Source organism: Macaca nemestrina, chromosome 20 (genome assembly GCF_043159975.1).
Source record: "Macaca nemestrina isolate mMacNem1 chromosome 20, mMacNem.hap1, whole genome shotgun sequence".
NCBI classification, from domain to species: domain Eukaryota; kingdom Metazoa; phylum Chordata; class Mammalia; order Primates; family Cercopithecidae; genus Macaca; species Macaca nemestrina.
Window position 1 is genome coordinate 20,778,836 of NC_092144.1, and position 16,344 is coordinate 20,795,179.

Consider the following 16,344-nt stretch of genomic DNA (forward strand, 5'->3'; position numbering starts at 1 on the left):
GCAACGGCGTGATCTTGGCTCTCTGCAACCTCTGCCTCCTGGCTTCAATTGATTCTTCTGCCTCAATCTCTGAAGTAACTGGGATTACAGGCACCTACCACCATGCCCGGCTAATATCTTGTATTTTTAGTAGAGACAGGGTTTCACCATGTTGGCCAGGCTGGTCTCGAGCTCCCGATCTCAAGTGTTCTGCCTGTCTCAGCCTCCCAAAGTGTTGGGATTACAGACATGAGTGAGCCACTGCCCCAGCCAGAATGTACAATAGTATTAATATAGTAAAAGAAAGTATCTAATTAAAAATTAAGTCCACACATAATCTAAGAGTTTTTAAATGTACTGCATTTTATTAAATAAAAGTACAATCAGTAACATTATATGGTACTACTTTAACTTACATTTAACTAAAAAATGTTTTTCTCTTATAACATGAAAGAGTATTACTCTGAACAACTACCTCATAAATCACTAAGTTAACTACAAAGAGCCTCTTCACTTAGATACTTATCATGCATCTTACATTTCATTGTCCTTACTCTTTTAGAGAAGAGGTGGTGTGTAATTCCCACCTAATAAAGTATCCCTCATATCTCTTATGCAGCAATAGTTGATCATATGCTTTCACAGGTGAATGCAATAGAAATGAAGAAATAGCATGAAGTAATTTCAGAGTTAACTTACATCATTATTTACTTTTAGAAAGTTTTGTAACTTACCAAAAAAGTATACTTGAATGTAATCATGACTTTTCAAAGAAATGTCTACTCATTTTAAAGTTATATAAAATTAATTTACTTACCAACTGTAGTTTTGGATTTTCTACACACAGCAGTCTGATTTAGTGTAATGTCTGAAGTGTCAGTGCCTTAGCTATTTCTACTGTTAATTCTCTGATAATTATATAAACTCAATTTGAATTAAATATTTCTTCGTATTTATTTCATCTGCAAAAGAATATTTTAGTATGAGCTCTCTGGCATTTTCTATGCTATAGTTATTGAAAAAACGTTTTCCCGAACTGATTACATTTGCTGAATTTTTCTCCGATATAAATTCCCTAACGTTGAACAAAGTTTCAGCAACTGCTTCGCGGTTCTTCTCTAGTAGAAAATGTGTACAATAGGCGGGCATGGTGGCTCATGCCTGTAATCCCAGCACTTTGGGAGGCCGAGGCAGGTGGATCATGAGGTCAGGAGATTGAGACCATCCTGGCTAACACAGTGAAACCCCATTTCTACTAAAAATACAAAAAATTAGCTGGGGGTGGTGGCGGGCTGGTGGGTGCGGTACCACTAGTCCCAGCCACTCGTGAGGCTGAGGCAGGAGAATCTTGTGAACCTGGGAGGCGGAGCTTGCAGCGTGCAGTGAGCTGAGATCACGCCACCGCACTCCAGCCTGGGTGACAGAGGAAGACTCTGTCTTAAAAATAAAAAAATAAAAATGTGTACAATAAAATATGTGATACAAGTACTACAACCCTCTTTATATTTGTAAGGTTTGTCTTCAGAATAAACTCTTCACTTTAAAGGCTTATATTTCTGAAAGATCGTTTGATAGTAATTGTATTTATAATATTAAGTATGAACTCTCTGATGTTGTACAATATGTGAGCAGATATTAATGACTTTCCCACATTCTTTATATTTGTACACCATTTCTCAACTATAAATGCTTTCCTGTGCAATAAGTTGTGAACACTGGTTAAAAGTTATATTCTTGGCCGGGCGCGGTGGCTCAAGCCTGTAATCCCAGCACTTTGGGAGGCCGAGGCGGGTGTATCACGAGGTCAGGAGATCGAGACTATCCTGGCTAACATGGTGAAACCCCGTCTCTACTAAAAATACAAAAAACTAGCCGGGCGTGGTGGCGGGCGCCTGTAGTCTCAGCTACTTGGGAGGCTGAGGCGGGAGAATGGCGTGAACCCGGGAGGCGGAGCTTGCAGTGAGCCGAGATCACGCCACTGCACTCCAGCCTGGGAGAGACAGCAAGACTCCGTCTCAAAAAAAAAAAAAAAAAAAAGTTATATTCTTCACACTTGGAGTTTTCTCCAGTATAAATTATTTTACCTGCAATCAAGTGTGAAAACCATTTAAAAGCTTTTTCACATTCTTTGTATTTCTAGAGTTTTGCAAGAGTATAATCTTTTTTTTTCTTTTTTTAATGTTTAGAAAAGTTTGAGGTGTTATTAAAAGCACTGTGACATTCAGGATTGTAGAGTTTTGCTCCAGTATGAAACATCTTATATCTGTTAATAATTGAGGACTTGTTAAGGGCTTTGTGACATTCTTCACACTTTAGGATTTCTTTCTAGTATAAATTATGTGTTGAGAACTTGTAAAGGCTTTGTAACATTCTTCTTATTTCTAGGCTTTATCTTCCATATGAGTTCTCATGAATTCTTTTGTACTTAGTAAATGTTGAGGATTTGTTAAATCCAGGCCACATTCTTCACATTTGTACGGTTTCTCTACTATGAATTCCCTTATGTTTAATAAGGATCGAGGAATGGTTACAAGCTTTGCCACATTCTTCACTTCGTTGGGGTTCTTGAGCATGAATTCTCTTATGTACAGTAAGGTTTGATAAACGATTAAAAGGTTTACCACATTCTTCACATTTGTAGGGTTTCTCTCCAGTATGAATTATCTTATGTTGAGTAAGGTGTGAAGACCGGTTAAAGGTTTTGCCACACTCATCACACTTGTAGGGTTTCTCTCTAATATGAATTATTTTATGTGGAATAAGGTATGAAGACTGGTTAAAAGTTTTGCCACACTGTTCACATGTGTAGGGTTTCTCTCTATTATGAATCATCTTATGTTGAATAAGGTGTGAAGACCGGTTAAAAGCTTTTCCACACTCTTCATGTTTGTAGGGTTTCTCTCCAGTATGACTCATCTTATGTCCAGTAAGGGCTGAGGACCGGTTAAAGGCTTGGCCACACTCTTCACATTTGTAGGGTTTCTCTCTAGTATGAATTATCTTATGTTGAGTAAGGGTAGTAAGAGCTGAAGACCAGTTAAAGGCTTTGCAACATTCATCACATTTGTAGGGCTTCTCTCTAGTATGAATTCTCTTATGTTCAGTAAGGTGTGAAGACCAGTTAAAGGCTTTGCCACATTCTTCACATTTGTAGGGTTTTTCTCTAGTATGAATTATCTTATGTCGAGTAAGGTGTGAAAACCTGTTAAAGGCTTTGCCACACTCTTCACATTTGTGGGGTTTCTCTCCAGTATGAATCCTCTTATGTCGAGAAAGGGCTGAGGACCGGTTAAAAGCATTGCCACACTCCTCACATTTGTAGGGCTTCTCTCCAGTATGAATTATCTTATGTTTAGTAAGGGCTGAGGACTTGTTAAAGGCTTTGCCACATTCTTCACATTTGTGGGAATTCTCTCTAGTATGAATTCTCTTATGTTGAGTTAGTTGTGAAAGCATGCAAAATGATTTACCACATTCTTTACATTTGCAAGTTTTCTTTTCAGTATGTGTTATCTTATGTCTATCTACATTTGAAAATTTATAAAAGACTTTCTCATATTCATCACATTGATATATTTTCCTCTGGGTTGTTGTCAGACATTGGTTAAGTCTATTACAATCTCCTTTGCACACCTTACACTCATCCACACTTTTACAGCCTAATCTTAATTGTAAATTATCACGTCCACATTTATCATATCTCCTCAGTATGACTTTTTGGAAAAAATCTTTAATGTCTCGCTCTGGCCAAAGGTCTTCAGCAATATGAGAACACATAACTAAAAGAAATTAAAACAACAAATTACTCCACTTACTGGACTCAGGTAAATATTTTTTACAAATCTAACCTATAAAACTATATAAACTATATAACCAAGATGGCATAGCAAAATAACACAGCCTCTAATTTATTCAAAAACATATAAAATGTAACAAAAACATACTGACCAAAACACATTTTTGGAAAATTTATAAATAAATGTGTGAAGTGCCCCAGGTGAAAACAATGAAAAAAGCAACATGAAGAAAAAGAAAAGTCTGTTACATTAACCCAACACAGAACGTCCTTCTCCCCAGTATAACATAGTGTTCTTAGAAGTAAATTGCCAACTCCTTGTTTCTATTTAAAAGACAAGAAAAATACTGGCGGCCGGGCGCGGTGGCTCACGCCTGTAATCCCAGCACTTTGGGAGGCCGAGGCGGGCGGATCACAAGGTCAGGAGATCGAGACCACAGTGAAACCCCGTCTCTACTAAAAATACAAAAAATTAGCCGGGCGCGGTTGTGGGCGCCTGTAGTCCCAGCTACTCGGGAGGCTGAGGCAGGAGAATGGCGTAAACCCGGGAGGCGGAGCTTGCAGTGAGCCGAGATCGCGCCACTGCACTCCAGCCTGGGCGACAGAGCGAGACTCCATCTCAAAAAAAAAAAAAAAAAAAGAAAAAAAAAGAAAAATACTGGCACATACATTTTTATGTCTGGCTTTTAGGGGTCTTTCAAGACCCTGGTTTCAGTCTCTCATTAAATAAAATGCTGAAAAAAATAGTATACTTTGGAATGACAATTTGAGACTGCTGAGACCAAAGGTAAATGTCACACCAGCAGAGAGACTGCAGTACCACAGAAAGGGATCAAGTGTAGCAAGTGATAAATGCAAATAAACTTTTTAAACTAGAAAATAAAACATTTCAGATAAGACACATTCTAAGAATATGTTTGAAAGGCTCCCAGAATGACTAGCCGTGACAACTGGTTTCAGACTGTGCCAGGATAAAGCTACATTGTAAAGATTGTGACAGGTGGCTTTTTTTTTCTTAAATGTCCAAGTCTCAATCAGAGATTACAATGTATACAAAATATTAGGGCAACATGGCCCCTTCAAAAAAATCATGAAATTTTCAGAAAGCAATTATAAAAGTATTTTAAAAACAGGAATTGTGGAGGTAAAAAACACAAAAAGAGATAATAACCAATTCTAAAGAAAAAATAGTATAAAAATAAAGAAGTTCCACAAACTAAAACACACATCTATAAGAACTATTTAAAATGTCACAGATAAAGAATCTAAAGAGCTGCAAGATGAAAGTGATGTGTCATTTGTAAGCATAGTTACACAATAAAGTTTTTCAGAAGAAAATCTTACACGCCAGAAGAAAACTGTGTGATATTGTCAAAGCCCTGAAGAAAAGTAGCTGTCAAGTGAGAATAATCACCAGCAAAAATGTCCTACCAAACAATAATAAAGACCTTCCAAAATAACCAAATCCTGAGACAGTATATTGGCACTATAGATGGCCTATTTATCAAAGATGCTGAAAAAAGTTTCTTCCACTGAAAATAACATGATGAGGCCGGGCGCGGTGGCTCAAGCCTGTAATCCCAGCACTTTGGGAGGCCGAGACGGGCGGATCACGAGGTCAGGAGATTGAGACCATCCTGGCTAACACGGTGAAACCCCATCTCTACTAAAAAATACAAAAAAACTAGCCGGGCGAAGTGGCGGGCGCCTGTGGTCCCAGCTACTCCGAAGGCTGAGGCAGGAGAATGGCGTAAACCCGGGAGGCGGAACTTGCAGTGAGCTGAGATCCGGCCACTGCACTCCAGCCTGGGCGACAGAGCCAGACTCAGTCTCAAAAAAAAAAAAAAAAAAAAAAAGAAAATAACATGATGCAAGAACACACAATCATATAAAAATACATAAGTTCCTGGGAAACATACATACACAAAAATAGAATTCCTTAGCATTCTCATAAGGAGACAGAAAACATTTATTATTCTCTAAAATTAGAAAAATAAAAGCACAGAAAGTATTGTAAATATCTGTTAATAAATACACAACTTAAAAAGATATAATCAGCAATATCAATAACAAAGTTGAGGGCAGATGTAATGATGAAAAATTTTTGTATATAACTGAAGTTCATTTTTCACCAGATTAAATATATACTGTTTTATCTTTTAGAGGTTTTATGTAATCCCCAAAGTATCACAAAGAAAATATCTGTGTAGACACCCAAAAGAAAATAAGAAAGAAGTGAAATTTTATCAATATTAAAATGAAATAGACACAAAGGAAGACAGAAAATGAGGGATAAAGATACAAGAATCAAATAAAATAAAATAACAGGAGTCTTTGTCTTTCAGAAAATTACTTACATATATGTACAATTAACTTTCTAATCAAGAGACATAGTTTCAATAGCCTTTCTACAAGAGTCAGTTTAGAACTAATAATAATAAAGCCTGAAAGTGGCAAGATTGAAGTAGGCATTTTATCCAGATATTAACCAAATGAGAGCAGAAAAGTTCAAATTAGTATTACATGAGCTACATCTTGAGTCAAAAACTCATATTATATAAAATATATATGAAGTCAAAACTCCAAAAAGACAAAGAAGGGCATTTTAAGCAATAATAGATTTATTCACTGGGAACCTATGAAAAATTTGTACATATGTGCACGTGTGTGTACGTGTGTATCTCACATTAGGGTTCCAAATATGTAAGGTAAATATTGACATAATTGAAAAAACACATAAAAAGCAATGTAATTATAACAGGATATTTTGATACCTCACATTCTCTGATAATAATAATAAAAGAGAGTATTAGTAAAGAAACAGCAGGCCGGGCGCGGTGGCTCAAGCCTGTAATCCCAGCACTTTGGGAGGCCGAGACAGGCAGATCATGAGGTAAGGAGATCGAGACCATCCTGGCTAACACCGTGAAACCCCGTCTCTACTAAAAAATACAAAAAACTAGCTGGGCGTGGTGGCGGGCGCCCGTAGTCCCAGCTACTCAGGAGGCTGAGGCAGGAGAATGGCGTGAACCCGGGAGGCGGAGCTTGCAGTGAGCTGAGATCCGGCCACAGCACTCCAGCCTGGGTGACAGAGCAAGACTCCCTCTCAAAAAAAAAAAAAAAAAAAAAAGAAACAGCAGACTTGAGGGTAGTATAAAACAAGTATTTCTAACAGTTATAGAGAACACTTCTCAGGCCGGGCGCGGTGGCTCAAGCCTGTAATCCCAGCACTTTGGGAGGCCGAGACGGGCGGATCACGAGGTCAGGATATCGAGACCATCCTGGCTAACACGGTGAAACCCCGTATCTACTAAAAAATACAAAAAACTAGCCGGGTGAAGTGGCGGGCGCCTGTAGTCCCAGCTACTTGGGAGGCTGAGGGAGGAGAATGGCGTGAACCCGGGAGGCGGAGCTTGCAGTGAGCTGAGATCCGGCCACAGCACTCCAGCCTGGGCGACAGAGCATGACTCCGTCTCAAAAAAAAAAAAAAAAAAAAGAGAACACTTCTCAACATTAGGAAAAACACCCTTTGCAATAGCTCATACAACATTCTTTTTGATAGACCACCTGTTAGCTCAAAAAAATAAATCTTTTTTTTTTTTTTTTTTTTTTGAGGCGGAGTTTCGCTCTGTCTCCCAGGCTGGAGTGCAGTGGCCGGATCTCAGCTCACTGCAAGCTCCGCCTCCCGGGTTTACGCTATTCTCCTGCCTCAGCCTCCCGAGTAGCTGGGACTACAGGCGCCCGCCACCTCGCCCGGCTAGTTTTTTTTTGTATTTTTTAGTAGAGATGGGGTTTCACCATGTTAGCCAGGATGGTCTCGATCTCCTGACCTCGTGATCCGCCCGTCTCGGCCTCCCAAAGTGCTGGGATTACAGGCTTGAGCCACTGCGCCCGGCCAAAAAAATAAATCTTAACAAATGTTTTAAAATTAAAATTTTGAGCTGGGCGCGGTGGCTTACACCTGTAATCCGAAAACTTTGGGAGGCCGAGGCAGGTAGATCACCTAAGGTCAGGAGTTCAAGACCAGCCTGGCCAATATGAAAATACAAAATTAGCCAGGTATAGTGGTGCATGCCTGTGATCCCAGCTACTTGGGAGGCTGAGGCAGGAGAATCGCTTGGACCCAGGAGGCGGAAGTAGTTGCAGTGAGCGGAGACCACAGCTGCTGCACTCTAGCCAGGGCAACAGAGCAGGACTCTGTCTCAAAAAATAAAAATAAAAATAAAAATAAAAATAAAAATAAAAATAAAAATAACTAACTAACTAAATAAATACCTGGCAGGGCACGGTGGCTCATGCCTGTAATCCCAGCACTTTGGGAGGTCGAGGTGGGTGGATCACGAGGTCAGGAGATCCAGACTAGACGGTGAAACTCCATCTCTAAAAATGCAAAAAATTAGCCGGGCGTGGTGGCAGGTGCCTGTAATCCCAGCTACTGGGGAGGCTGAGGCAGGAGAATGGCATGAACCCAGAAGGCAGAGCTTGCAGTGAGCCAAGATTGTACCACTGCACTCCAGCCTGGGTGACAAAGCGAGACTCTGTCTCAAAACAAAAACAAAAAGAAAACAAAACAAAAAAAACACCTAAAACTTTGAGTTTATCCCGATAGTCCCAGCACTTTGGGAGACCAAGGCGGGTGGATCAACTGAGGTGGGGAGTTTGAGACCAGCCTGGCCAATATGGTGAAACCCTGTCTCTACTAAAAATACAAAAATTAGCTGGGCCTGGTGGCAAGCACCTATAATCCCTCAGATACTCAGGAGGTTAAGGCACAAGAATTGCTTGAACCCAGGAGGCAGGGGTTCCAGCCTGGGCAACAGAGACTGTCTCAAAAACAAAACAAAACAAAACAATAAAAACACCCTAAAATTTATGGATTACTTTCCATGAACAAAATGGAATAAGAATATAAAACAATGGGAAAAAATTGAAAAATTCACAAATATATAGAAATTAAACAATACACTCAAGCATGCTCTTGTTCAAAGATTAAAATAATTAATATTGTAAAGATGTTTATACTATTTAATGTAATCTACAGATTTAATGCAATGTTTCTCAAATTTCTCATTGCATTTTTGAAAAAAATAGCAACAGCAAATGCAGAGTGCTATCGCAAGAGACAACAAAGGACCCAACAATCTTCCAAAAAAAAAAAAATGTTGGAGGCATTATAATTTCTAATTTCAAAACAGATTACAATGCTACAGAATTAAAGCAATTTGGTATGAGTATCAAGCTGAAAACAAGACAAATCAAATAGAATGCAACACATAAACTTTCATATATATGGTCATATAGTCATTTGCTTACCCATAGTTGTAGCATTGTTACTGAAAGCCAATAGGTAAAAACAATGCTAGTTTCTGTCACCAAATTATTCAATACATATAATTTGAAATGTAAAAATATTGGAATACTCAGTTTCCAAAAAGCAGAAAATATTCTAACAACTACACAGATAAATCTTGATGACATTTTGCAAAGTGACATGAGCCAGCCACAGACAGAGATTGTATGAGATATATAAAGAAGTTACACCACGAGGAACAGAAAACAGAATGGTGTTTGAAAAGTGCCACAATACAGGAAAAATTGGTAGTTGTATGATGTGTAGAGATTTAGTTCTGCAAGACGAAAACACTTCAGCAATATGAATATTTGACAATATTTTATTATAAATTGTTGTGCTTTTGACAAGTAAAAATGAACAATAGCTAGAAATAATAGCTAGAAATTTAGGTTTTTTTTTTTTTTTTTTTTTTTGAGACGGAGTTTCGCTCTTGTCGCCCAGCTGAAGTGCAATGGCACCATGTTGACTCACTGCAACCTCCGCCTTCTGAGTTCAAGCGATTCCCCCTGCCTCAGCTTCACGAGTAACTGGGATTACAGGTGCCCAACACCATGCACGGCTAATGTTTTTGTATTTTTGGTAAAGATGGGGTTTTGCCACCTTGGCCAGGCTAGTCTCAAACTGCTGACCTCAGGTGATCCACCTGCCTCGGCCTCCCCAAGTGCTGGGATTACAGGCGTGAACCACCGTGCCCAGCTGATAGTTTTTAAATTATCTTCATGCTGGGCGCAGTGGTTCACGCCTGTAATTCCAGCACTTTGGGCGGCCGAGGCGGGTGGATCAGGAGGTGAGGAGATAGAGACCATCCTGGCTAAAACGGTGAAACCCTGTCTCTACTAAAAATACAAAAAATTAGCCAGGTGTGGTGGCGGGCACCTGTAGTCCCAGCTACTCTGGAGGCTGAGACAGGAGAATAGCGTGAACCCGGGAAGCAGAGCTTACAGTGAAGCCAAGATCGCACCACTGCACTCCAGCCTGGGCAACAGAGCTATACTCTGTCTCAAAACAAAAAGCAAACAAACAAAAAACCCAAATCTGTTGATGATGCAATGAAAATGAAACCCATGTTGATTGCTGGTGAAACTCAGGAATGTAGCCATTATTTAAAAAGGTTATAGGCCGGGTGCGGTGGCTCAAGCCTGTAATCCCAGCACTTTGGGAGGCCGAGACGGGCGGATCACGAGGTCAGGAGATCGAGACCATCCTGGCTAACACAGTGAAACCCCGTCTCTACTAAAAATATAAAAACTTAGCCAGGCAAGGTGGCAGGCGCCTGTAGTCCCAGCTACTCGGGAGGCTGAGGCAGGAGAATGGCGTGAACCCGGGAGGCGGAGCTTGCAGTGAGCTGAGATCCAGCCACTGCACTCCAGCCTGGGTGACAGAGCGAGACTCCGTCTCAAAAAAAAAAAAAAAAAAAAAAAAAAAAAGGTTATAAATGTACCTCAAATAATTAAAAATAAAATTATAGAATACAGCAATCTCATTTATGAATCTGTATCTATAACATGCAACACAGGACCTGGAAGACAAATTTGAACAATCATGTTTATTGTATTAGTATTCACAAAAGTCAAAAGGCTGAAGAAACCCAAATGTCTTTTAATCTGGAAACACGTTGAAAAATATAATACATAAATACAATGAAATATTATTTGGCGTTATAAAATCTTGTCATATTTGAAGATTAACTGAGAATATTGTGTCCCCTGAAATAAGCCAGTAACAAAATAATGAATACTATATAATTCCATAATACGAGATATTTTAAGTAGTCACACTCATAAAAACAGAAAGTGAAATGGTGTTTGTCAATGGTTGGAGAGGGTAAAATGGGTTGTTTTTACTTAATGGGTATTGAGTTTTAGTTTTACAAGATGGAAAATTTCTATAAGTCTCTTGTATAACAATGTGAAGGTACTTAACATGCCTGAAATATATGCCATTTTTTTGGAAACAGGGTTTTGTCACCCAAGCTGGAATGCAGCGGTACAACTATGGCTCACTGCAGCCTCAAACTCCCAGGTTCAAATAATACTCCCCCCTAGCTCCCAAATAGCTAGGGCCACAGGTGCACACTACCATGGCTGGCTATTAAATTTTTTTTTTTTTTTTTGCAGAGAGGGGGTCTTTATATGTTGCCCAGGCTGGTCTCAATATTTTGGGCTCAAGTAATCCTTCTGACTTGGCCTCCCAAAATCCTGCTATTATTGATGTGAGCCACCACCTTCCTAGGACTGAAATGTACACATAAATAGACTAAAGATGGTAAATTTTAGGCCAGGTGGGGTGACTCACACCTATAATCCCAGCACATTGGGAGGCCGGGGCAGGCAGATCACTTGAGGCCAGGAGTTCAAGATCAGCCTGGCCAACATGGTGAAACCGCATCTCTTCTAAAAATACAAAAATTATCTGGGTGTGGTTGCCTATGGCTATAATCCCAGCTACTCAGGAGGCTGAGGCAGGAGAATTGCTTGAATGCGGGAGGCGAAGATTGCAGGGAGGCAAAGGTTACAATGAGCCGACATTATGCCACTGCAGTCCAGTCTAGGTAGCAGAGCAAGATTCCATCTCAAAAAAAGACGGTAAATTTTATGTTATCTGTTTTTTCAACAATAAATGTTTTAGGAGAAAAACTAAAAAAATTACAGAATTATAAATCCTTTCAAAAATTAACTTCAAAAAAATGACCAAAAAGAAAGAATATTAAAAAAAGAATACCTTCAAATCACAAAAGTTTTTAACACAAAAAAATATATATTCACTAAACACATGGTGAAAATAAGACTATTTCCATGACTACTCACTTAGACAAAACCACTAAAAATCAGCTAAAAAATATATACATAAGCGATAACCAAAATTGGGGTATAGATAAAAACACACACCTATATAATCTGATCATGACAGACATATGAATGGATGAATGGTTTATCTTTTTTTTTTCCTTGAGGAGTCTTGCTCTGTCACCCAAGCCAGAGTGCAATGGCACGATCTTGGCTCACTGAAACCTCTGCCTACTGGGTTCAAGCAATTCTCCTGCCTCACCCTCCCGAGTAGCTGGGATTACAGATACAGGTGCACGCCACCATGCCCGGCTAATTTTTTGTATTTTTAGTAGAGACGGGGTTTCACCAAATTGGTCAGGCTGGTCTCAAACTCCTGAGCTCAGGTAATCCACCCGCCTCGGCCTCCCAAAGTGCTAAGATTAAAGCTGTGAGCCACTACGCTCAGCCTGGATGGTTTATCTCTTATATTGACTTAAAGTGTACAAACAGAATTGCAAATTGTCTAAAATTATAGTACGTAAGTAAAACAAAAAACTCACAATGAACTGATGTTAAGAAACCTACACTGAAAAAAACACAAACATGGAACTGCAAAACAATAATAAAATGTTTACTCATATAATCTGGTATGCAACATTGATGTACCATTAAAAAAAAAATTGTCTAGATAGCTACAATATTTGACAGTAACTGTGTACTTACTGAAGGCAGGTATTTTGAATCACTGACAGGCACTATGTGGCAGTAAAATTTTAGAGAAAATGCAGTATAATCATAAATAGAAGATTCTAATGACAAACATTTAATAAATAAGCATTTAAAATAAACTAGAGATCATGTTTATGTTTTAATTGTACGTTATTCTTTCACAAAATGAAACTGCTGTAATCCAAGTTTAGAAGCAAGGAATAGCCTTACATTGCTAAATTATATGTACGTAATTTAATATATATATATTTTATATACATATAATATATATAGCAGATTATAGTTAGAGTCTCTGTTATATAAAACAAATATTTAGACATAAATTGTTATTATTTAGATATAGGCTAGAGAAAGTGGGTGAAAAGCTTATAATTCCTGTTTGCCTGCAGCAAACTTAAATTTATAAGTAACTATATTAGTAAATATGGAGTGCCTACTAATTATCTAATTTACTTCAAACATAACATGTAAATTCTACTTTATTGTTCCTAATGTCTGAATCTAAAATTACAGGCAAATTTGAAACAGAAAATAGAAATTAAAAACTTGTAGAAAGGGTGACATTAGTAAGATGGAAAAATAAAAGGTGTCCTATTTGTCTATTCCACCACAGCAAGAAAATTTGTTGGCCATCCCTGACAAAAATACCTTTATGAGAGAACCAGTTCTCATGGCTTGAACCTGTAATAACAGCTACATGGTATGTTAAGGTTGGAGAATTGCTTCAGGGTAGGATTTCAAAACCAGTCTGGGTTATGTAGCAAGACCCTATCTCCAAAATAAGTGCCTTTAAGAGATCTTTAAGGTCCAGGGATGAAGTTGTGAAATTCTGCTAAGCCAAAGATTGAAGAGTGTTCTCTTCAGAAGGTAGGCTGTCATTCCAGTGGCAAACTACAGGATCCCTGGTCTTGGCTACAGTACAGGAAATGGCCAACCCACCTTGGTCCCACTGAGAATTCGAATTTACTCTAATTACTTCAAAATCCTTTCAGCCACAGTCTGGGAGAGATTCTTTACTTTCACAGGCCTGGAGGAAGACACCCGTTTATAGCCATGGGGGCCCCAGGCCTGCAGACCCTGGCTTTTAATGTGGTGCCTTTAGCAGTTCAAAGTTTCAGTTCCAGCTTCCTGGGCCACAGTTTATGGCCAGTTCTCTTTACCTAGAAAGCAACACAGTGACCCGAGGAAATCCTCTGTGGTACTCAGCAAAAGCCATACTCATTTACATCCCGATTTAAGGTACATTATATACAGACCCAACTACAAAAACCTGCCCTAGTGTCTGCCCTACAGAGCAAAATTTTGAAGGATATCCAGTCTGTCCAAAAATAATTGGGAATTACAACTACCTGAGCCCCTTGTAACAAGCCGACTAAAGGTGGATGCTAGTGCAGACCCAGCAATCTTGTGACCAAGCTACAACCCCTCTCCATCACAAACCCAGTGGGAATCCCATCACCCTGGGGGCCCAATGGAAGATCTTTACCTCCTGAAACCAGTTTATAGCAACTTCAAGAGGTGTTTGCTTCTTCAAATTCACAGACACCAAATGCAAAATTATATTGTGCAGCTTGTCAATGCTTCCATTTTAACATAGCACTGAAGTATGTGGCAGAATAATTAGTCAAAACAATTTTCAAAAAGTCATTGAAACTGAAGACAAATAAGTAAAAATTTGCTGTTTGTAGATTACATGATCTTATATATAGAAAACCATAAGCAGTGCATTAAAACCTAAGTTAATAAACTCAGTAAATTCACAAAATATAAAATTAACATACAAGTTATGGTCCCATACACTTAAGACAAACTATCTGATAAAATAGACAAAAAAAAATCTTATTTACAATAGCATTAAAATAATAAATTTCTGGCTGGGCACGGTGGCTCACACCTGTAATCAGCTGTTTGGGAGGCCAAGGAGGGTGGATCATCTGAGGTCAGGAGTTCAAGACTAGCCTGACCAACATGGTGAAACCTCATCTTTACTAAAAATACAAAAATTAGCTGGGCATGGTGGCAGGTGCCTGTAATCCCAGCTGCTTGAAAGGCTGAGGCAGGAGAATTGCTAGAACCCAGGAGGTGGAGTTAGCAGTGAGCTGCGACCACGCCATTGCACTCTATTCTGGGCAAGAAGAGTGAAACTACATCTCAAAAACATAAATAAATAAATTTATCTCTGAGAACAAAGACCAAGGAAATAAAAATTCTTGACACTGAAAGATATAAGGTAGCTAGGAAAAGAAATAGAGAAGACACAAATAAATTTAAAAATGTTTTATGACTCTGACTTGAAAGAATATAGATTCAATAAATACAGATTCAATAAGCTCCCTATAAAAATTCCAGTGGCAAGTTTTTTTCACAGTAATGGAAAATACAAGACTAAAGTTTACATGAAACTACAATAAACTTTGAATAGCCAAAGCAATCTGAAGGAAAAAAAAAAAAATAAAGCAGAACGACATCATATTTTATCATTCCAAACTCTCTCTCAATATACTAAAAAGATGGAATGTGCAGAAAAATTAAAAATTCAATGGAAAAGAAACCACTACTCCATTCATTTCAGACATGATGCAAAAAGAGAACTTAAAAAATAGCTTAACACAGAGTTTTTAAAAATTATGCAGATATTTGTGTGTCCCTAAAAACAATGAAAAAGGAGTCAGATTGTACAGTCTCTTATATGCTGAGGACTTTGGCTCTCACTGTAAACTTGAAGAAAAATGACTGAAAGTAGAATCTTTAGAGAATTTAAAAGCATAAGACAGAAAATGCCCCTATGTGAGGGCCGGGCGCGGTGGCTCAAGCCTGTAATCCCAGCACTTTGGGAGGCCGAGACGGGCGGATCACGAGGTCAGGAGATCGAGACCATCCTGGCTAACACGGTGAAACCCCGTCTCTACTAAAAAACACAAAAAACTAGCCGGGCGAGGTGGCGGGCGCCTGTAGTCCCAGCTACTCGGGAGGCTGAGGCAGGAGAATGGTCTAAACCCGGGAGGCGGAGCTTGCAGTGAGCTGAGATCCGGCCACTGCACCCCAGCCTGGGCGACAGAGCAAGACTCTGTCTCAAAAAAAAAAAAAAAAAAAAAAAAAAAAAAAAAAAAAAAAAAAAAAAATGCCCCTATGTGAGAACAAAGGAAAAAAAAAAAAAAAAAAAAAAAGCCTCAGACTTCCAGAAACTATACCCTTTGGAACACAGCTTCCCAAATGACATTTTAAGGACTTGCTTTCTTTCTCCTTGACCTTTGGATCTCTCATCTGTGTCATCTGTTGTATTGGCTTTCACTTTCACCTACCTGGGGTTTTGGCTACCATCTCATGTCTCTTCATATTCCAGGGCTCTTTTCCTTGCTCCAGACAGGTGACTAGGTCTGGCTTAGAGACAGCAATACCTGTTTTATTAAAAATAAGTAACATGCATCTTGCTCATATTCTCCAATTACCAACTTAGTAATGTGCTCAGTAAAGAGGATGTGGCCGGGCGCGGTGGCTCAAGCCTGTAATCCCAGCACTTTGGGAGGCCGAGACGGGCGGATCACGAGGTCAGGAGATCGAGACCATCCTGGCTGACACGGTGAAACCCCGTCTCTACTACAAAATACAAAAAAAACTAGCCGGGCGAGGTGGCGGGCGCCTGTAGTCCCAGCTACTCGGGAGGCTGAGGCAGGAGAATGGCGTGAACCCGGGAGGCGGAGCTTGCAGTGAGCTGAGAT

General features: G+C 39.2%; 1 protein-coding gene across 2 annotated transcripts in view; it reads right to left on the bottom strand.

The window, feature by feature from the left end:
* Window positions 1-222: 222 nt before the first annotated feature.
* Window positions 223-16,344, bottom strand: part of LOC105489690 (zinc finger protein 257-like) — a 39,306-nt gene continuing 23,184 nt past the window's right edge. The window contains exons 4-5 of one of the 2 annotated variants that reach the window (XM_071088067.1): window positions 15,928-16,023; window positions 223-3,758 (exon numbers count right to left, since the gene is read on the bottom strand). In XM_071088067.1, coding sequence (XP_070944168.1) covers window positions 2,446-3,758; window positions 15,928-16,023 — 1,409 coding nt within the window. In that variant the 3' untranslated portion in view covers window positions 223-2,445. The remainder of the gene's footprint in view (window positions 3,759-15,927; window positions 16,024-16,344) is intronic. The other variant, XM_071088068.1, reaches the window with a different exon arrangement.